General features: G+C 39.6%; 1 protein-coding gene across 1 annotated transcript; it reads right to left on the bottom strand.

Annotated features, from left to right (window-relative positions):
- Positions 1–755: 755 nt before the first annotated feature.
- On the bottom strand, positions 756–22766 carry LOC122076866 (PH, RCC1 and FYVE domains-containing protein 1-like). Its single transcript, XM_042642471.1, has 9 exons — positions 21841–22766; positions 20593–20679; positions 18991–19080; positions 18383–18463; positions 18077–18211; positions 15861–17972; positions 11677–11823; positions 9939–10216; positions 756–1116 (listed from the first exon to the last, which is right to left on the bottom strand). The coding sequence occupies exons 1-9, from the start codon at positions 21886–21888 to the stop codon at positions 963–965; spliced, it is 3132 nt and encodes a 1043-aa protein (XP_042498405.1). The 5' UTR covers positions 21889–22766; the 3' UTR covers positions 756–962.
- Between the last annotated feature and the right edge of the window lie 1255 nt (positions 22767–24021).

Raw genomic sequence — 24021 nt, 5'->3', positions numbered from 1 at the left:
TTGAAAACCCAACATTTCACTCAACCTACCCCAATCCCAACCCACTATTAAAACTTCTCTAGATTTCCTTCATCCTTCTGAAAGTCATCTCTACGAAGCATACCTCCAACTCTAACGTTGTACCTTGAACCTGACTATACTATTAAAAACGTTTCGAGAAACATAAAAATCGAACACCTTTTTGGAACCAAAAAGAGCTCAAGTGTGATATTTAAAACACGTTTTTTAACAAAGAAACAGAAGTTGGGGGTAACGAGAAGAGCGGGAAAAAAAGAGCTCAAGTGTAATATTTAAATTTTTCATTGGTTCATTAATGTCCCTTTCACTTTTATAAGTAATATAAATAACTGATTTTTTTACAACCCCCACCCCACCCAAAAAAAAAAAACTATATAAGTTATGAAAAATTTCCCATGGCCTGAAGCACTTGATAAGTTTTCCCTTTACCATTTAATGTCAAATTTGATGCCATCTAATTCTGTTTCATTGCTGTGGAAACTTTGGCCCAATTTATTATTAACCCTTTAATGTCAATAAGTCTTCAGTGTTTAGGAATGACTTCCCCCTTGTCTCCCAGAAAAATAGAGAGAGAGAGAGAGTATTGATCACCAAAAACAGATGCCAAAGACTTTCATTTTCTCCCGACAAGTAATTCTTACAAAATGACAAAAACCAGTGAAAGAAGAGGAAGGATGAAATACTGTGGATAACGGCCTCAGTTGAAAATTGCATGGAGCCCAGAGAACTTGGTAGAATGGAAAAACAAGAGCAAACTCTATACAGCCACTAACTGCAGAATGTCCACATTTTAACAATAAGTTTGCTTTCTTACATCCCAACCTACATGCCACACTCTGATCCGGTGGTCCTTCAAGTGTGACAAACTCCAATGAGTGGAAAAAGATAGAAAAGGATAGAATTTACAATTCGTGGTAGAGCGAAAGGTCTTTTAAGTCATTGTGTCAGCCAACCTCGTTGCCATTGTTCTCTTCTGGAGGCACTGATGGTTGGCCTGCTCTTGGTTTCTCCTTACTTCGGATGTTATTTTGCAGGTATACCTTTACCCTGTTTGCAGCCCACCACTTCTCTGCTTGTTTCTCACTGAAATGTCTTCGACTGCAGGGAGCATCCAAGAATATGAGTAAACTAAATGTAAGATCACTGAAACAATAGGAGTACCAACTACCTAATTGTGCATTATTGCATCAACCTATTCCGAAAAATATGAATGAAACATGCTTGCATTTAGGTTTTCCTTTTTCAACAACTGAATGATAATTTAGGGCACATGCATTGCATGAACCGGAAGAGTGAATATCATATACTTCTATTGTTAAGAGATTTTCTTAATGACATCCCTTGAGGTGTCAAATAATTTGTAGCCTTGTTTTTTCACGTTCTTACTATAACAACACACTTCTTCTCTCAATGAGGGTAAAATCCTATCATTTCACAGGTGTACCTAAAAAAAAGTGTGAGACAATTACAGCTCTTGAAAATGACATGAAGGTAAATAAACTTCTAAATTATTTAGAAAACCCATTTTTACTCTTCATTTAAAGAACTTTTGAGGATAAAACAAAAGGGCAATAAAAAGAAGTGTTATAAAAGAGCATCCCAGACTATCCCAGTGCACGAGGCTCCCGCTATTGCAGATCTGGGAGGGGCAATAATAAGAAGTGTTAAATGTTTTAGATACACCTATAGAGGTGTTAAGAATATATAATGTTGTTATTATAAGATTAAAGTAGCAGTATTCTAGCCCCCCAAGGAAGTAGTTTAGCAAACACCAACACCTCAAAATTAAGAGGTAATGAGTTCAACTCTCCTTAGAGCCTTCACTACTTAAGGATAGTCTAAGAATAATAGATAAGGGCAATCTTGATATTAAGTAATGGACAACAATAACCACAAATCCCTCAAATTGGGATCCTTCTCACCCAGTGGCTAATTTGGCATGAAAACATTGTGGCATTGATGATTGCCAGTGCACACTATAGAGCACTTTGCTGCTGTCACCATCTTAGGCAGAGCACAAGGTGAATGAACCCATGAAACCACGGGCCACAAGATAGGGAGAGAAAGAGAGAGATGCCCTCTTTAACTCCAATTTAGCTTACTTACCTGGGATAATCTGCATTGCTGGTGAAATGTTATGTACGAGAGTTTGTGGGTGATGTGGCATGGGTGTATTGTGTTAGTACTTATTTTATGATATTATAGTTATCTTCTCAGTATTTATTGGGTAGTTTTAGAGGAGTTATATATTATGTGGGAAGTGTTATACGTGGATGAGGGGAGATGTAACTACTTATATTCCTATTTAATGGGGATTATCTTGAATGAAAAGAAGACTTGAAATGACAATTGGTTCCTATGTTTCTCTACTTGAGAAGGAGGTCATGGCTTCCTCGATAAGGCCAAGAAGTTGGCTAACTCCCAAATAGCTGAGACCCCAAGCTTGGTCAATAGAGCTTTATCTATCCATTTTCCTATTTTTATTTCCTTATTTATATTTTATCTCTTCCTCTTTCCCTATTTTATCTATCCTCCCTGCTGCGTACGTATCATGAAAGTAGTGTCCTTTGCCACCCAATATGTCCATTAAAAATTTCAAGAAAGTGTTTGTAAAAATATTTTCTTTAACTGGCTACAAATGGTTTGACAAGTATAGGGTAGTGTTTGCAAATATAGGAGAAGTTTGGGGACAGTAAGAAATACTCCCTAATAAATAGAAGGGGAAATCCTTTTGTCACAAAGCTTTGCCATATGCCTCATGTAACAAGGTCATGTTTCCTTGCCATGTGACACAATTTGAATGGGCTCAAGTGGGTCCACCTGATAGATGATTCCACACCCATGACACTGGGAAAATGTCATCATGAAATAAACGTGGGAAGGGCTTAAAAAGTGAGTTTGAAATTTCATAAATTACAAGAATAAGGTTCACTATTAAGGAATCTAGTGGCATTTCTGTAATTTGGACTCACTTTGAACTCAATTTTAACACTTTTCCCCTACTTGTTTTGAGCAGAAATTTTATGAATGAGATATGTGTGGAGTCCTCCATCACATGGACCTGCCCATGTTTGCCAAAGCTATAGTTTTGTGCTATGAGTCACATCTTAAATCTTTGTGACATGAATTGAGTCCCTAAATAATAATGGGTGGCATTTTTCCTACATGAACTATTGGTCATTTAAGAAGCCTTTCCTAAAAGGTTCAAAAAATTTGTCTGTGGAATGATAGTTGGATCTCAAAATTCGTTATCATATGAACGACTTTGGCCTTGACTTATGTAACACCCTAATTTTATACCCCTACTTGTGGACAGGCAAAAAGAAAGAGCAGATAAAGCCAATGCTGGCATGGTTGGCAGCTCTGGAGTGCCCAAAAGGTAGAACCACCTGCTCCTGTTCAGCATACCAATATCACTGGGTAACTCATCAGGAGACGTGGACAAAGAGGTAAAGTTAATTATGAAACTAAGTATAGGAGAATAGAGGGGTGTAACACGAGAACTTCCCAGGGGGTCACCCATCCTAATACTACTCTCAACCAAGCACGCTTAACTACGGAGTTTGGATGGGATTTAGGGCCCGTTTGATAACGTTTCAAGAAACGCGTTTCTGCCGTTTCTGTTTCCATAAACAGCAGAAACAAAGTAAAAAGCGTTTGATAAAACTGTTTCGTTTCACTTATTTTCATAAATAGAAATAGAAATTTTTACTTATTTATGGTTCAAGAAACGACCTAGGTGAAACAAGTTGAACTTGTTTCGCCGTTTCTGGAAACGACTTGTGGCCATTCTTTCATTGGTTACTGTCGACTTCTAAAAACATGACTTATCAAACACCTTCAATTCCGTTTCTGTTTCTAAAAACGGAAATTTATGTTTCTGCCGTTTCTTGAAACAGAAACGGCAGAAACATTATCAAACGGGCCCTTAGTGTAGCTATGCTGGTATGATGGCACCCAAACCGGTAGGTCCAAAACCAGCCAGCCCGTTTTGCCTGGTAGAATGTAATTTTTGGGTTTTTGCACTGTGAGGCCCACCTCTGCTGTGCAAATTCCCATTTTGTCCCTATGGAAAGAGACCTAACTGAGGGTTAAAATAATAATAATAATAATAATAATAAATTTACAACTTTAATTACATATTAGTTAAATTAGGTATTATATGCAAATTTCTAGGGTTTTGTGTTGTGGGGCCCACACCTATATTGTGTAAATTTCCATTGTACTCCTATGGGAAGAGACTTAAATGAGGTATGAAATGCATATTTTATACTAATGAATAAAAGGGAGGAAATGAATTTATAAACTACTATATATATTATGTAGGTAATGTATAAGGAAATAAAAGGGAGCCAGCCAAACAGACCCTTAAGTCTGTTTGGGCTGCCCTATATAAGGAAATAAGGGCTGATAACTCACCCAAATCGTGGCTGTAACAGTAAGAAGAAAAGTAAAGAAAAGAGAAGAAGAAGAAGAAAGGAGAAGGAAAGAAAGCAAGAAGAAGAAGTACGAAGAAAACTTCTTCACCTAAGGCTATAGCTGGATCAATACTGCCCCTAGGTAAGTGAGCTTACTACTGCAGCAGGGTTAATTAAGTAATTTCATGTAAATTGGGTAGTTAGGGTTAGGATTTTACCCAATTGTTTACTGTCAGGGAATCCCTATGAGCAGAATAGCTCCCAGTAAAGAAAGCCCTAATTTCTGTGGGCTACTGGGGATCCAATTGGTAGAAACCCTATCCCTGTTAAACCCTAGAACATAGGACTACTTTTTCAGTAGAGATTATGCAATAAGGGCTGGAATAGGGTTGATTTGGTGGAAATTCTGTCAAATCCCTAAGAACATAATTTTATTTAAGTTGAATGTGGAATTTAGTAAGGATTCAATGAATTATTTTTTTTTAAACTTCTATTACAAGTTTAGTCAGAGATGGAATCCCAAATCTGTGATTCAAAACACCTGTATTCCATCCCTAATTAAGTGATTAACTTAGGTAATTGGTTCAGTTCCAAAGAAATTTCCTCTATTTATGATAAGCCCTAAATTTTTGTAAAACTGAATATACAGCTTAAGAGTTGGACAGTTTGAACTCAGAGATGGGTCAAATTGGAATTCAATTTATTCTATATTGACCTCTTGAATGCAATAGCATTATGGAAGAGGGTTAAACCCAATTTAAGACACATCTGTGTGCAGATCAGCAGTGGCAGAATCGAATTATGCAGATGGAAAAAAATAAAAGGATGAACCGGTGAGTCCCGATCGGCCTGCTGATTGCTGCCAAGCCAACCTGCCGGTTGGGATTTCAGGGGCGAAATCCCTGTTATAGATGGTTTGTAAGCCCTAAACCCAGCATTGGGACCGGTAGACACAATATTCCAATAGAAATGGACCCTATTGAAGGGCAGTAGTAGGGAATCTGTAGTTCTGAGTAGACTGCCAGTGTGACCAGAATTTCCGAACCAGATGTGGGACCCACTAGTGGTTCCCTCTCTTGTGACCCAGTAGTGAAGGAAATTGGAAACCCAGACTGTGCAGTGAAGAACAGTCAAATGTCTAACTAAATTTGGGAATTGGGACTTAAGCAAGCTGGGGTAGGATTGTAAGATTTATTCTAAAAATAAATATTTAAATTATCTGTGAAATAGGAAACAAAAGTTACAGAGAGAAAGAATATTCAAATCAAGAGACCGAATTTCAGGAATTTAGACACCAAGGTGAGTGGGTGCTTTCTCAACCCCCCATTCTTTTGGTGTGTTTGTTTAATGTTGTTCGTGCATTAAATTGCTTGTGTATGTGCATTTGCATTTACTTGCATTTATTCTTTGATGGTATTATTGTGATGGAATGGCATGGAATGGAAATGAGAAAGGTAAGACAGGTGAGATGGGTCACGTGCAGGTGCCCATGTTTATATGTGTGATTGCAATGATTGGTTGTGCATCATTTAGAATGTTGGATTAGGTATCATAACCCCAAGTGCTACACCCTTTGTCCGTAGGGGTCAGGTACGTACTAATCCCGAATTATGTGGCTGCCTGATCAGCAGTGCACTTGTGTGGTATCAGTTATGGATGTGAGACAAGATATGACGTACTGTATACCTGTGAATATATTTATGATACGGGGTTACCTTTTAGGGGTTAGCTGGTGTGGCCTGGGACCCATACTAGCATTGGTTGGCTCCTGCCTACGGCGTAGCTTGTATACCTAAGGCCCAACGTACAGGGTAGGGTATGCTACTTACGTTAGTAACACTTATACCCATAGGTGATGAGCCCTAGTAATGGATTAGGAATTTTATATAGTTAATTAAATGGACTTATGAGCATCATTCTCTATGTGTGGAGCATGCATTGCATATAGATGTGTGTGCTTGTTCTCCCCCATCCCTCACTGAGCATTACCAGTGTTCACCCCTTCTATTGACTTCTTCTAGATGTCGAGGTTGAGACCAGTATTTTTCCGACTTCCTGCTCTGATTATGAGACAGTGGCCATGGATAACTTCGCCAATCTTCAAGAAGATGGAATCGACCATAGATCTAACTACGAATGCGACGACTGTGCCTACGGAGGCCAGTTCTTCTGAGGAATAGGATGGACTATTCCTATGTCTTTTTGTGTACATACTCCACTGAGATACTGTAAACTATGAATATTCTCTTTTTGTAAGGTATGTAACTATCATCTGGATAATTATAAATATATCTTATCACTTAGTTGGCACTGGAGCTTATGTAAGATATCTTTTTGTTGGACTGTGCATATATATATATATAAACTCTGATCTTTCGTAGTGTAATTGTGGTGTTATGATTTGCCCTCGTCTAGATCTTGGAGAAACAGGCTGACTGGATACAGTGAGGTGTCCAGTGCCGCACGCCTTAGCCTATTGGAGGCAGGGTGTGACAACTTATGTGGTAAATTTCAGAACAAAGACATTACACCACATGCCACGATTAACAGGTCGATCTTGGTCAGGAATTGGATAGTTAGGGAAAAGAACATTAAATGATGAGCCATATGAATGACTTTGGCCTTGGAACCTCATAGACTTCAGATTAAAAAGCATAATAGAGAATCAACTAGATAGCGATCCATATAGTTGAGAGAAGCCATTAAGTTTGAGATACAGACTACCCAGTGGGTGCTCTATATAGCCAATGGTCGGAGCCATCAAGATCGACCATCCTTTCCCTATACTAAGTAGAGTAAAAGAGATTTCCGCATTATCTAAAGGTAGTTAAGGGGCAACAATGATAATATATCTGTAGTGAAGGGTTAGGCAAAGAAAATATAAACTAGAGTAAAGCATCAGAACACCTATGAGAAGGGATGGGCCATCAACATTCTCTTTTATAGCAGAAGAAAAGTTCGGGAATTTTAAAATAGGAATACGAGATACTGAGTTTGATATTAAAAAACAGAAAATAGAAGTCATGGTATTGTAACCTGGCCATTTAAACTTTTCATAGGGTACTAATAATATGAAAGAGGGATAGGCACACTGCCTGCGCGCGACACCAATGGGTGTGGGATGGGACATCATACAAAAGGGGCAGGGGGAAGAGAGAGAGATAGACATAGGGGGCGCTGTGCCCAGCCTCTTCCTTGATAATACAAAATAGATGAGAGGAGGCTGGTTTAGGAATATGAAGCAGAGAAATAAAAAATATTGGGGGTAAAATAGAAACAAAGAAGACAGAATATACAGAACAGAAGACCAGCTTTTAGATTTCTTTCACATTCACGATGCGCCCACAGGATTTTCTTCACTAGACTTTAGCTTGACTCCTACCGTCTGCAAACTTAAATCAATAAGAGAAGCAGCATATTCCACTTGATTCTGGCCACCTTTATCTTCAAATTCCATCTTCTTGATGAAATGGTGATCATCAAGTGTACATCCATTGTGAATCTTCAGTTGCTCAACTTCAAACAAAACTCAATCTGCTGATATCTAAATTTTAGGTAGATTAAACTCACATAGAGCTTTGTCAACCCCAACATTGTTTATGGGTCCAGTGGTGGATTCACCCAATTCCTCTGTTTCCCGCGCGGGGGGGGGGGGGAGGAAGTTTAGTCACGCAAATAAGGTGATTTCTAGTTTCCTGTTGTATTACATTTTGACTCTAGTTTTTTGTTTTAATGCTTTTACCCTTCCTTGTAAGCTGATCTCTACCTATATAAGGTCTCTTTGGGATTTCTATAGGTTAATTTTCATTTTTAATCAAAGCAGCCGTTTTTCTCTTCCTCCACTTAGAAACTAGGATTTCATTTACCTTGTGGATTCGAGGGTTCGTTAGTGTTAGAACGATATCTAACCCACCACACTTTCAACTGCATCAATCCTAATCTGACTTGAAAACAGAATTAACTTACTACTTAATGCCACTAAGACTTGAACTAAAATGAACTCCTTAAAAAAAATGACTACAAATTAGTAGGTTTTTTTTTTTGCTCATGACGGGTCGAAGGCCTGACTAGGCCCGCCGGCCCATACTGACCCCACAACTACATGGACTGGGTCATACCGGGGTTGAATGAGAACCATTCAACTTTCACAAAAAGTAGTGAAGAGCATTAAACACCCCTGTGTGAGTGGCCCCAAGGAGGTAAGAGGAGTTGAACTTAGAACCATAAGCTTTTTGAGGCGAAGGTCCCTAGCCAACTCCGCTAACCCCCTTGTGGTTAGTAGATGTTAAACTTACCATATATAGTAGTCATAATTTACAATAGGCGCATCTTGTTGCAACCAAAGTGGTGAATTGAGAAGTTGTAGCCTTCTTTTAATTGCCTATCTTCTTATTCTCAAAAGTTCTTCAAGGTAGGGGTAAAAAATGGTTTTCAAAACAATTTGCAAGTGACTTACCATTATGTCATTCTCAAAAGTTGTCACTATCTCGCATGGTTTTCAAGTACATGTGTGAAATGACAGAATTATACCCTTATTGAAAGAAGAAATGTGCAATACAAAAAAGTCAAAATAGTAGGGTTACAACTTGTTTTTCACCAACTTTGGTTACAACAAGATTTTCACTTTACTGTAAGTAATACATCTTGGACTATGATAATAAATTTCAATAACGATTTAGTGAAGTAGAAATAACTAAGGGCCCGTTTGATAACGTTTCTTCTGTTTCTATTTCAAGAAATGGCAGAAACATAAATTTCCGTTTCTAGAAACAGAAATGGAATTGAAGGTGTTTGATAAGTCATGTTTTTAGAAGTCGATAATAACTAGTGAAAAAATGGCCACAAGTCATTTCCAGAAACGGAGAAACAAGTTGAACTTGTTTCGCCTGGGTCGTTTCTTGAACCATAAATAAGTAGAAATTTCTATTTCTATTTCTGAAAATAAGTGAAAGGAAACAATTTTATCAAACACTTTTTGCTCTATTTCTGCTGTTTCTGGAAACAGAAACGGCAGAAACGCATTTCTTGAAACGTTATCAAACGGGCCCTAATATTACCATTGAGATACAACAACTGCCTAGCGCAGTGGGTGAGGTTGTGGTGTACGAAGCCCACACTCACCAGGAGGTATACAGTTTGAGTCTCCTGGCTGTTACCTCTCCTGCATCTTTATATATATATATATATATTACATCTTTATATATATATATTACTATAAAGATACTCCTGCATCACCTGCTTAAGGTTTTACCATATCTGGATAGGATAAGTAGGACCAAAATGTGACCAGCTTTAAAATGGTTCTGGTATAAAAATAAAAAACTGAACCTCCTAAAGAGATACATATCTAGTCAGATCCAAGACCTCACACTCTCTATTAGATGTGCTGACCTACATCCCTCATAGAAGTAGCGTATAAATAGAACGATCCGTTGAATGCAAAAAAAAAAAACTGTCCAGTTATCAGTGAAATATAACATAAAAGATGTAGTCCATTCATACCTGAAGCGCACCCGCCTGAGTTCTCTACCGCCCCCTGGCAAGGAGGAAACAGTTATGTACACGCCTGGTTCATCTCGTATCACCCATTCTGCTGGACCAGTTTGGGTCTTGGTTCCATTGCATGACTGTGGATTTACCGAACCATTAGACTCCAGTTTTGGAGAGTTGAGTCTGCCCAAAGAGCTCTCATTAATAATAGGACTTGGAATACTGGCTGTGGAACCAGATCTAATGCTGGTAGTAGATCCCTCAGATACCCTTTTGGCTATGTCCTTCAACTGCCAGAACAACCACATACAGGTATTAGAAGATTGAGTAATGAATGGAGAAGTATAGCTCTATCAGGACGTAAAAAAAAAAAGGAGAAATGGTTAATTGAGTGACATTTCCCAGTTCTTCTATAGTTTTCCCAGCTGCATTTGTTTCGCTGTAAAATAGTTTTTGGGTTTTGTTGAAAACCAATACAACATTGTACAAGGATTAAAAAGGGGGAAAATGCTTTACTGATATGCATAGTTGTCAATGTGTTGCCTAGGTGACAAGGCATTATCAAGGGTCCAAGGCAGGCTGTCGCCTTTCCACCACCAAGTCTCCCTAGGGGCCTGATGACTACCCTTCGCTTCCCCTAGGACTTCTTTGGCAACCCTCTTAATATAGTATAGTTAGCGCCAACTGGGGGGGGGGAGAAAGAGGGAAAGAGAAAGAAAGAACAGTGCTCCATGCCATCAATTCAGGATTTCATCCATTTACTGGCTTAAAATCTTCTTGGGGAACCAGAGTTCATTAACTTGAGCCACAGGAAACCTCCCGTGAGGACCCTGAGAATGAAAGCCCAAGTCCCAATCATCATATTCTGGAGAATCAAGATATATTTAAAAGTAAATAATTGATGGAATTCCTCGACTAAAAAGGTGTACATAGACATACAAAGTGTGCACAGGAGGAATGTTGTTCTCTGGTATTATTCATTCACTTTTACCTTGTTAGAAGTCTATCATGAAAGGAGGAGGAGTCTTGCGCAAGTCGCAGGCTCCTCCCTTGGTGTTTTCCTAGTCCCACTAGGATTGCCCTAGTTCAACTAGGATTGGTGTCTAAGTTAGAAGCTAGCAAGTCTGTGTTAGTTTTCTATTATGTTTTGGATTCCTATTCCTAATAGGACTTGTAATAGCTGATTTGAGCTCTATATAAAGAATAGAAGTGGGCAGCCCCAAACACACAATTGGGACTCCCTTGCAAAAATCGCAGGACTCTCTCTCTCTCTCTCTCTCTCTCTCTCTCTCTCTCTTCTATTTTACATACCTCAATAATACTCTTCACAATTATAGCATCAATAATAACGATGATTGATGAAGATGGTCTTAATTTTAATAAGAGCAATCTAAGCTCATTTTGAGGACCATGGTGCACAACTGTGACCACCAGATTCTTTATTCTCATTTTCGACACCGTCTCAAATTTAGGATCCAGCAGCGAACCGATATGGTACACCAAAGTCCTGTACCAGCTTAGTATTTTCCTTTCATAAATGGAAACCTCTTCCTAGAGAAAGGACTAGGTACCCCATTAAGTGATTTTCACTAGAATAGGAGCTCTACCTTTTTACCACGAAGGACACCCAGTTTATAAAAAAGCAGGGCCACCCAAATCACCACCCATTGATAATTTTACAATATTAAAATTTAATAAGGCACACAAATGATAAAACCTAAACCAAAAGTAAACAAATAAACTCCCTCACCTGTGATGTTAGAGATTTAATTACTTCCTTTGCGGCCTTGCATTTAGCAGTTTCATCTCCTGCTTTTGCACTGGCATCCATTAATTTCCTCGATGTTCTCTCCAACTCAGCTTCCAAAAGTTGCGATTTGCTAGTAAGTTCCTCTACCTACAGAACAGATTTCCAGCCAAGCTCCAATTAGCAGCCTTCCATCATTAAAAAGGAAGATCTGGTATGGTCCTGCCTTCCATCACTTCAGCAAACCAATATTTGAATCAAGTAATTGCTAAATAAGTATGAGATACAATAGCAATTAGTTTGCTTATATCATTTCTAGGCTTAACCACTTAGACAAAAGAATTATTTCATAATTTGAGAAAATAAGTACCATAAATCCTTTCTACTGCTTCTCTTTGAAAGAAATCTAGTAAATTTTCTAGTCAGCTACAGGTCCTTGAGTACATGTGCCACTGTTCAAGACTGATCTACCAATTTGAACCTCTTGGAGGAATTAGACTCAGGAGACCATAAACTGAAAATTTCAAAGTTCAGATGACCATGATCATCTGATAAATTAATCTTGAGCAGCACAACAGAACTTAGGTCATTGATGCATGGAATTTCTTCTCTCAGTTCATTACCCAAAAGATGCAATTGCTAGATATTCAAAAGCCTGTATGGACTGTGGAAGCCAAAACTAGTAGGCTCAGCTGATAGCCCTCTTTATATGGGTCACTCGAGTCATAATCCAATCGATACAATATCTTTGAAATGGCTTGACACTTATCAGACTCCGTGGAAGTGTGGAGCCAAAATAAGTAGGCCAAACTTAGAGCCCTCTTTATGTAGGCACTGCAAGGGTATTGTGGCAGGCCCACATGTATAATAAAGGTAAAAGGGCCTAGTTGGTCACCCTATAAGTCTGCAAGTCTTTGTGAGAGCATTTATGTAATTTTGGTTTATTTGAAAAAGCCATGTTACATGAACCACAGGAGGATGAAAATTTCATCCTCCTTATTGCAAAAAGAAATATATGGTGAAGAAGAAATGAGGTACCCAAAAAAATCATCTGTCCTAAACAATTGGTCTGCACCTGTTTGATCAAGTTGGTCGAACCAAGAGTAAACCCCACCCCCACCCAAAGAAAAAAGTTTGAAAGAAAAGCTAGTCAAACCAAGCATTAAGCATTGGCTGTCCTTGTCTGGATTGGCCAATCCTGAGTGAACTTTATTTAGGATGGTCCATACAAATCAACTTCAACTAAGGATCAGCTGACCCAGACTGAGAATGGGAAAGGGTTGGAACTGATCTGATCCCTGATCCCATTCCCTCTCCTTGGGTGGCCAAACATGTCATGTAGTTACAATACCTATTGTCATTTTATATACAGTTAAGACTCTTTAGGTCCTGCAAGTCTGGTTTTATTGAGGGGGGGAGGAGTTGCCATATAGTTTATTTCACATGGTTAAAAGTTTTTTTTGGGTGAACAATAAATGCATTAGAAGGAGGAGGGAAAATATATCCCCAAAGAGTAAAATACAAACCCAATAAGGGATACAAAAGCCCATAAAGGGCACCAATTACGGCCCACATGGCCTCAAAGAACTTCTATAGCCTGGACCAGATGCCCAACCAAAGGAGAAGGGAAAATTGGTTTGAACCGGGAAGAGAACCACAATCCTTAACCCTAACATCTCAACACAACAGTTCCTAGCCGCCAACAGGAAGGAGCACTGTCTGAGAAGAGGCAGCCATGGTGGGGGAGCGCTGGCCTCACGGAGGGCCTCAACCAAGCAAGCAACTGGCCTATCAGATGGGGTCTCCAAGGGGAAAGAGTGCCGACCTTTTTGAGGGTAACAACAATGTGGTTACCAACCGAGAGCAGCCCAGTGGACTGGTGTCGAATAGGCTACTACCAATCGGGACAAAAGTCCAAATCAATAGACCAAAAGGCAAGCTGTCAGGAGCCAGCAGGCCAGCGGGGTAGGTAGATAATGAGGAAAGAGGCCAACACAGTGAGCAGGCGGATAGACCAAGCAAGCCTGACATCCGAAAGGGCTGGCAGCTATGGAAGGGTGACAACCAACGAGATGGCAGGCCTGACAGAGTGGCATCCAAAAGGGCTGCAGGTATGGAGAGCATCCAATTGAGAGGTAGAATTGGAGGAGCAAACGAGCCACTGGACAGGCCAAACGAGCCTGATGGTCAACATGAAGGGGGGAACAACAACAGACCCAACGGGAAAGGCATCTAGAAGGGGTAAGCTTGACGGGAAGGAAACTGGAAAGTATCTTGCCCAGAAGGGGCTAGCATCGAGTCATCTTTTGGCCAAGCAAGGTAGGTGGCAAACAGGAACACAAGCCGAGTGGTTGTAGCAGCCACAACACTGATCGAGATGACTGTCGAAGAAAAAGGGAAAGGGAGTGAAGGAGGAAGAAGGGAGAGGGCGAGAGAAGAAGAAGAGGAAGAAGGGAGAGGGGAAGGGGAGATGCAGAGGAAGGGGAAGAAGAGCGGTGGAGGAGGGAGGGAGGAAGAAGAGAAGAGAAGTGCGAGGGAGAAAGGCGAAGGGAGAGAGAAAGAGGAGGAGAAGGGGGAGCAGCTTAGCCTCACAGCCAGGATGCTCCAAGCGGTGGCCTCCTTCGCTTCGCTTTTGTCGCTAGGGTTTTCGGAAGCCAGACTTTCAGGAGACTGGACAGGTTCAAGATTTTCATAAAATATTGGGTTGACTTACATTATAAGTTAAACCACTCATGCTATGCATATATACATGCATCTCTTCCAAAGTTTCAGTGTGTTTGTGAAATGTCTATTTCTAGAATAGAAGAACTGGGAGTTAGTCAACCAAGGAGAGTAGAGAAGACAACTAGAGAAGAGGTCTACATCCTTCTTTTCCCCCATTCTCTCTCTCTCTCTCTTTCTCTCTCTCTTTTGTCTATGTTGTGCTACATGGACGCACATCTGCAGTGACAAATGGTATTTAGAAAAGGAAATGCTTGGTTCATGGTGAGGATCCCACTAAAGATTGTACAAGGAGAGTGTCAAGGGAGGGCCTTTTATTAGTAAAGCATTTGAATCCCAATAGAGTTTGTCCACTTGATAAATGACACATAATGTTCCAGCAAATCTGTTGAGGGAATTAAGCACATTATAAGAAAACTACTAAAGTTATAATGCAAACCCATTAAATATGACATTATTGAGAATTTTTCCACGGTGAGGATCCCACTAAAGATTGTACAAGGATAGTATCAAGGGAGGGCTGTTTACTAGTAAAGCATCTGAATACCAAAAGAGTTAGTTTACTTGGCACAAGGCACAAAATGTTCTCACTTAAAGTTTTTGCCCAGGTACTTGTGTTTTCTATAGGAGTAACAAACAACAGTTTTACTTCTAGGATTTCAGCCATCCAATCTGTTGAGGAAATTAAACACTATAAGTAAACGACTCAAGTTATACTGCAAACTCAGAAATTATGGCACTATAGACATGCTCTAAGGATTTTCACATGTAGCATAGATTAGTGAACATTGTCTCTGAGAGAATGGTGTAAAACATATCCCTTTAAAGATCATCTAAACTTGTGTGACAACTATTTGAGAAGGCCAAGAAGAATAGACACAACATAATTATCTGGTCGCCATACAACTGGAACCATAGATTAGAATTCAATCAAGATTCAAAGATAAACTCAGAAGATCATCAGAGATTCTTGAGTCTGGTTTTACTGGACGAGCACTATTTTTTTTGCATGTGGCAAAGTCGGAATGGGGTGGAAATTTGGTGGACAGCTAGATCCCAAGGCCCTACTCACATGTTAAGTTTCAGCACAAATGGAGTTTGCTAAGAAGCGAAATAAAGCATTGAAAAATTAAGGACCACCAAGGGAATGCATGGACATTCATAGGAGGGTATCCCTTAGAATTTGGGTTTGGAATTTTACGCATGGCCAATCTAGAGCGTTCCCTGCATATCCAGTCAGAATCGCCAAATCACCCTTCAACATGGCAAATTAGCCATGCTCATCTAGAAACTTTCTAGACATCCCCATCCAGAGATACTTTTACCGATATTTTCAGTTGAATCTTCTAAATTGAAATTTTTTTTGTTTGATCCATTGTAATAGGCATACTAGCAAAGCCAAAACCTTGTGAAAGCATTGTGAAGTAATAAACTAATGCCATAATTTTCTTTCAAGAAGAAGTTACCTGTGCCCTCAACTTAATAATCTCTTGGCTGATGCTGTCATTCGTATGCTTTGGATCATCAACAGTGACCTGAGGTGATTTCAAATCAGCAAGAGTTGGTGTGGGTGTGGGTGTTGCAGAACGAGTTGGAGTTGACTTCCCTAATATGGGAGACGTTGCCCTGGAAGCCACTCTTGAACCAGGAACAGAAGCAAAAAACATTTTTTTTGATGATCCAAACAAGGAGGTTGACGATTTTGACACAATAGAGCTCCCCAATTGAGACCTTCCATTCGCGAGGGGTGAGAAACGGCTAGTGTTTGGTTCTGATTTCCTGTTGCGTTTAGATTGTCTGGCTTCAGCCTGTTTGAAAGAATCAACAGAGGAGAGCCTGGTTGGTTGACCATGTAATCTAGAATCAAAAGTTTCTTTTTCTACCACCTCACTGGAATTAGTCCATATATTTCCACTATGAACTTTAGATAACCGAGATGTTGAACCAGTTTTGATGAATTTCTTGAGTTTAGAAAAACAATCATCGCATACACGGTAGGGCTTGTGCATATTTGGAGCCAATGAAGCTTTTAAAGACTTCCTATTGCTGCATGCTTTGCAAAAGACAAGCCCACAGTTATAACAATTATGACGTTTCCTTCTGAAGCCAAATTGATTATGGCAACCAGAGCATAATGAGTAATCAGCATTAGACACCCATTTATGAAGACAGATGACAGCAGTGAAACTTGAACCACATACTACACTCTTAACTTGTTTATCTCTCAGAGCTTCAATGAGTGTAGGTGTATTTCTGTCATCATTATCTCCATGGCCTAGTTGGCCATTTGCCCCTTTTCCCCAAGTGTAAACCTCAGGTTTGGAGGTCAAAACAGCAACATGATGAGACCCGCAAGCTACCTCCTCTACGAAACAGTTTCTGATCTTTCCCTCAATGCAAGTAGGAAGATTACCCAACTGTCCACAAACACTCCCCATTGTGTATACTTTTCCTGAGGCTGTAAGAGCAACTGTAATATCATTTCCACAGGCTACTTGAGAAAAGCTTTTGTCAACCAAAGGAGCCACACATCCTGGAACTAGCCTACTTTCATCACCACCATGGCCAAGTCGGCCTTTATCTCCATCTCCCCAGGTAAAGAGCTTTCCAGATGAAGAGTTACCAGAGCCAGATGACTCATCCACAACTTCCACAATTGCAGCAGTGTGCCAAACACCACAAGCTACTCTTATTGTCCGTAGTCCTCTTAGAGTCTCAATTTCTCTTGGCATGCTAGTACTACTCCGATCTCCATGGCCCAAGGCACCAAAAGTCCCGTCCCCAAATGTAAAAAGTTGACCTGAAGATGTTACAGCTGCAGTATGCCAAGGTCCACAAGAGACAAATGAAACATGTATACCTTCCATTAGACCACTTACTTTTTTAGGGATCCAGTGACTTGCCTTGCTCCCATCCCCAAGAAGACCAGAACTGTAAGTACCATCGCCCCACATATAGAGATCTCCAGACAATGTAACAGCACAAGTGTGATATTCTCCACATGCAACTAGTTCAATGTTCAGGCCACTTAGAGTATTAATGAGCTTTGGCTGGGAAACATCAGCTTCTACCCCATGCCCGAGCCTGCCTCCTGATTCCTCTCCCCAACTAAAGACTTCCCCTTGTTTAGTGACTAAAACAGCATGCTTACCACCACATGCAATATTGTGGACATCAAGTACCACCGATGATTCCAGTGCCTTGGGGAAAAGTGCATCCCTCTTAGTGGCAGATGAATTTCCAACCCTATGAGTACCACCACCAAGGATCCCGTCTCCAAGCCCTTCTCCCCAGGTGAAAACATCACCTAAAGCATCAAAATCTTCATGTCCAGATCCCTGGCTTGATGAGCTAACCACACTAGATAAACTAACTCTCACATTATCTACAGTAGAACTCCGACCATTGGAATTATCAGCACCGGATGAAAATGAACCAAAAGAATTGACAACTGACTCTGGAAGGCTGGGACCCTTGATAGAAGCAGTATATGATATCACATCAGAGAATGCCTTTCCTAAACCAATCTGTGAAATGCTTTCACTAGGGACCAGAATTCGTTGGGTGTCTCCAGGATCCTGTGACAAGTGTTTAGAAGTTAATGAGTGAAGAATGTAACTAAAAAAGTAAAAAAAAAAATTAATATATCAGTAGAGTTTCATAAACATTACAGTAGGAAAACCTTATGGAAGATATCGTTGATGCCACATGGTCCCAATGAAGAGTATTTTCGATGATCAACATTTGGACTACCACGTGCAATCAATGCCTTAAGACCAACAAACCAGACTTCAGCTTCATCCTTATCTTTACATATCTGTCATAAGCTCATGATGTAAAACAGAACAGTCAGGTGTCAGAATTCTGATACATAAATTTATGAACATACATGACTACAGAACATGAGTTACTGACCCCGCAGGGGAGGGGGCATAAAATGTTTCAAGTGATCCAGAGAAGTTTAACTTGTGAAAAAACAGAAACTCACCAAATCCAAGGATCTTCCACTATATATCAGAGAAAATGATTGGTATTCCTTATCAGGCCGTGGATACCGCTGAAATATTGCCTGAAATCATGCATAAATACATCTCACGCCTCTGTACGAAGCAAATGGTAAGATAATGAAATGACACAGAGATACAGATCACCACCAAGGAAGGTACTTTAAAAAGTACCAAAGGAGTAGACAAACAAATGAGAAGCATTCACTTCATCTGCCTGTGGACATTGAAGGAGTTTTTCTTCTTTGGTAAAATTCTTTTACTTTATTTTTATACCCACCCAAAAGCATAAAAAGCAGATTTTTCTGCTTCAAGAAGGGGAAACAAAAAAATAAGAAGGGTAAAACAAATGCTCCATTGAGTGGTCACTTTCACCAACATACCCAATTGTATTACAAGCAGAGCAACCCACGAGCCCCAATCACAAAGACAGAGAAATCCAGTTTTGTTTTAATAAAGTCAGCTAATGACAATCTCTAGCGTACAACTTAAGTGAGGTTGTGAGGAATTGCACTGAACTGCAAATAGCTGCTTTCACCTGCTAAAAATTAACCACTACTTGCCAACCAAAGAGATTCATTAATGAACTTACGGTACGCTGCCCGGGTATAATCCTTGATACATGACTCAGTTTAAGCTGCTTCTCATCTTTGCCGGAGTACCATATCAATAGAGACTCATCCTGAAAAGTGAGCACATCAACTTGAGACAATGGAAGAGAAATTGAACACTTCGAGTCAAAAAAGCAACAGATGATATTGAACATTGATCTTTTCACTTGCCTGTGATGGCTCAAGCTACCACAAGGCCAGTGGAGTCATGGTCAGGATTCTAGCCCATAGAGAGTTTAGGTTCACTAGTTCATTCATTATTGAAAGCAAATTAGAAATCTACATGGTGAATGGTTTTCTTTCATTTCAATCTGTTTGTGGTCCTTTCTGTTGCTAAGTCAAAATACTTATTTCCTCAACTGAGTAAGCAACTTGATTGCAAGTCACTTTTGACAAATGTTGATTGCGCAGATTGTTTGTATTTAACTCAGTAACATACAAGTACTGGGAATTTTAAGTTATCTAACTGAAAAACAAACAAACCATTTGACACCCTTTCAAGAGACCAGGAACATAATGTTTTTTTACTTTGTCATTACTTAACTCTTAACTTCAATTTCCAGCAACCAAAATTCTACAACTCAATCTAACCTTGGCTTGATCTCAATTTTACCTGCAAACAATGTCTGCCAGATTTCTAGACCACCCTCACTTGTTTGATTTCACTTGATATCTTCATCTTTATTATTTCTAACCAGTTTCTTCATTATCAAAACCTCAATTTTCAATTCTTAACTTTTAATACCATTGATATGAGTATAAAATCCCCACATGGACTGTACGGTTCTCAAGCCAAACCCCTAACTCTCATAATAGGAAAAAACAAAGGACTAATTGTCATATAACAAAAGCATTTTTACCCCATACAACAACCATAACCTTATCCCAACTAAATGGGGTCAGCTACATAGATCCGATATGGTCTTAAATAGTAGTAGATATAAAAATAAAAGGAGTTCCAAAAGGAATCAAAAGGCAGTAAAATGAGGTAAAAGAAGGAGTCACAACAGTAGTCAAAGTGGCATCACATGAACATTCTCCACATGGGTCCTTGTCCTCCACATAACTCTATCCGCGGTGATACTAGAATCAAGCCCTACCATATTCATATCTTTTCTTACCACTTCATCCATAGTAATTTAGGCCTACCCCTACTTCTTCTAGCTCCATCGAAATGAATCTGGTCGCTCTTCCTTACTGGGGTATCCATGAGTCTCCGCTGAACATGACCATACCACCTCAACCGGCTCTCACGGAGCTTGTCCTGGATCAGTGCAACCCCCAGTTCGTTTCTAATATAATCATTCCTTACTCTATCTCTCTTGGTCTTGCCACACTCCCCCATATTTCTCCAATTTTAAATTCATTAAAGTAATCATTTCGAAATTAAAAAGAAAAGACCAAGTACTATACTAGCTGATAAGGTGGATCTGGTTTTTTGTGTCCCATTTACCATGCAAGAAAAGGTATTCTCCCCAAAGTAATTAATGATCATGAAGAATATATGTAAAAAAAAAAAAAAAAAAAAAAAAAAAAAAAAAAAAAAAACAAAACTAGGCATTCTCATGATGCATGCAACTTACGTTAGCAAGTCGGAATGGGCAAAACTTAGGCTTCCCTCGGCGCCCATACTTTAGCAGATAAGCCCCTTTCTTAAGGGCTGTAATGGCCTGCCATTCAAAAGATACCAAAACATGAACTAAATAGTAAATACACAACAACAAAAGGAATTTACCGAATTAAATGATTACAGGAAGGAAAAATTAACTGACCATCAGAAGAAAGCAAACAGGAGAACCAATCAACAACAAACTATTTAAGAGGTCTGATATGAATCTGTTCTCAGATTTGCCAATCAATCTCCACTGACCCATATGATGATTCTTCAGTATAACATGTAATTTTTACAATACAGGTCTAGTATAGCAAACATTGATTGATTTAAATAGCATCTTTCTTTTTCAGGCCCGATTAGTTGAGATATTGACATGTGTAACATTGCCTTGTTGTACTGTTTTACAATACCCTAATCTTCTCTTCCACTTCCAATGATATTACACACACACACACACACACACATATATATATATATATAGATATATTTTAAACTTATCTATTAATAAAAATGATCCATAACTGAGAATCTGTGGGTCTAATTTCTTGGAGTCCAATTTGTCTGATTTGTCATTGAAATGATATTTTAGGTCAATTGCAGAATAACAGACACAGACCCAAGCCATTTTGGTTTTGTATTAAGGATGTTCTGAAATTGGACAACGCTATAGGTTGAGCATCCATTTCTTTAGGTTAGGCTTTGACCGAGTCCCTATGCTGCAACACTGAGTAGAATACCTACAATCTACATGGTAGCCAACATGGGAGAGCACCACGTTAACTGTTAGTTGTTTAATTGCTTCAAACAATACTACAAAAGACTGTAAGAGAATTATGATTTTTCTTGGGTGAATCAATATTCATTAACATAGAGAAAAACAGGGAGAAACCCGAAAGAGGAAACAACAAGAAAATATACAAAGGGGAAAACAGCCCCTCAAGGGATGGGAGGGGGAGGGGGGTGGGGGGAGCAAAGAAGAAAGGCCCCATGAGACAACAATATACTTCCAGAGTTCCAGTCAACTGGTTTTGTCAACTTGACTTTTTCCCCCACCTTTTCTCTCCTGATGAAGTGTTCATTCGTGTAATTGCACTCTTTAAAGGTTTCATCATTTCCCAACCGCAATTGTATTATTTACAGGTTTCATCAGTGCCCATCTTAAACTAAAATTATAAAAAGAAATAGAGAAAACGAGCTAATTGATTAAGCACATTACCTGCTCCACATCCCTCCCAGCAACACCACTCCTCTGCGAGTCAGCCATTCGTGTTGCAAGATCAGGAACTGCCCCCGTACAGAATGAAACCCATTTGAACAACACAAAAGATCTGGAAGGTAAGAAGACAATGTCCAAATACGCCCCATAAAAACCTTATGGAAACTTCTGAGCTAACAGGCCGAGTAAAAAAATCTTTATTCATTCCATCAGTACAAAGATTTCAAAATAAAATTCGTACTCATGAACTCCATCCAAATCCCCAACACGGGAACGTTTACTATAGGCGATCACAACGCACCGTATTTCTTCTTCCTCCTCAGCAGCACAAAGAAATCCAAACTTCAAACACAAGGAGAAAGGCACTGCAATAATTTGAGACAGAATGCTGCCATTCTAACCTCCAATTACCTAAGAAACGGAAGATGGCGAAATGCAACAATAGGAATGAATTGAACCACCTCCATCAACCATCCTCAATTCATCCTATATGTCACCCACAACTAAATAGAAGTTTCAGTTCTGAAGCATCCAGAGACCCTCTGATGGAAACCTAATGTACCGTCGCAAACTCCTCGATATCTTCAAACCTCGCAAAGCCTCAAAACACCATGTAAAGCCTAAGGACTGAAATCAATGCACCGACGAATCTGCTTACCAACATTGCGAGAACCATTGAAGGATCCGCCAATAGTCGGCCATTTACGACGAATCTAAGGTCGCTTAACTCTAATCAAGGAAGACAACCAACTGAAGAAATAACGGTTCAAAAATCGAAAATATTGCGATATCGCTAGGTGTTGAAATCCCTGCAAGAACAAGGGAGCATCCAGCTTTCGATCAGAATGAAAGCTTCGAATGCAATCCCGGTTTCTGAAGGATTACCAGCGCTTTAACATAAACCTCCTCCCTCCCTCTCCCTCTCCCTCTCCCTCTCCTCTCTTTCCTCTTTTTTAGCTGTTATTCTCTTTAATGTTCCATTTATGCCGGTTAGTGCCACCTAAGCAACGGAATCCGTTTTTCAATTGATATAAAATTTGATACGGTTGCTGGTTCGTTCGTCAGTTAGGAATCACTTGAACGGTTGAACCACATAAATTGACCATACAGGTCAGTGCCAGTGCTTGACTGCTTGGAATAAGCCATTGACTCCCAAGTCCAAACTTCAAAGTAAGAGAACCATACTTGGCCTTGCGTTCCTACGACCAGACAAAAGTGTAACGAAATTACCAAACCATCCCGTTCCCTGTCGGATACCTGGCCGCCCCCTCCCATTTGGTTCGGGTTCTGCATCTCACTCAACCCGCAAAAAGCAATTCAATGTTAGCTGCTACGTTCACCGGCTCACAATCTCTCTTTCTCTCCCGTATCCCCTATAGATAATTACCTTTCTGCCTCCGCTGCCAGGTAGAAACACCCTTCCAATTTCAATGCATCATTGATTTAAAGGAAAAACCAAAACTAGGATTTCAAGAATTAGAATAAGATCAATTTGTATCAGAATGTATAAGGAATAGGATATGGCAATAGGTATAAGACTTTGACAAATTTTTTTAATAAAATATTAAAAAAATTATCTACTACGATAACTTGATGTTAATTGAAATAACACCCAAAAATAAAAATAATATGTAGTACATTTTTTACTTTAATAAAATTATTCCTAAAAAACCTATTCCGTTAGAAATAAATCATTAAGCGATGATATCATCAGTTTTATATTATTTAAATGATCAAACTCCCTTGAATATGGATGAACTTACAATTATACCCTTCACTTTAAAACCCCAAATTATTGGAATATGTTACTGTTTCTCAACCTAAACCTCCGTTCACGATACATCACCGGAGACGACCACGATACGAACCAAATCGACGGAAAGCAACTTCCATAGCATACCGAATCTGCAACAAAGCCAACGTTTCTTGACGAGGCCACCGGTTTCCAGCCAAATTCTGGTCACCCTCTTCACCTCTCAGCTTCCCATCTTCTCCTCTACCACCTCCAAGCCCACTACCAAAAGTAGAATGACCTGCAACTGTAATTGACCCACCAACACCCACATCAACTTCATGATTCCAAGCGACAGAAGCAAGAGCAACAGTGGCACTGGAATTCCTCGACGAATCAAGACCCCCAACATAGAACCTAACCGGAAGAGTATATCAGAAGAATCTTGC

The sequence above is a fragment of the Macadamia integrifolia genome, chromosome 4, assembly GCF_013358625.1.
Source record: "Macadamia integrifolia cultivar HAES 741 chromosome 4, SCU_Mint_v3, whole genome shotgun sequence".
Lineage (NCBI taxonomy): Eukaryota > Viridiplantae > Streptophyta > Magnoliopsida > Proteales > Proteaceae > Macadamia > Macadamia integrifolia.
This window is presented reverse-complemented; position numbering and strand designations above follow the sequence as displayed.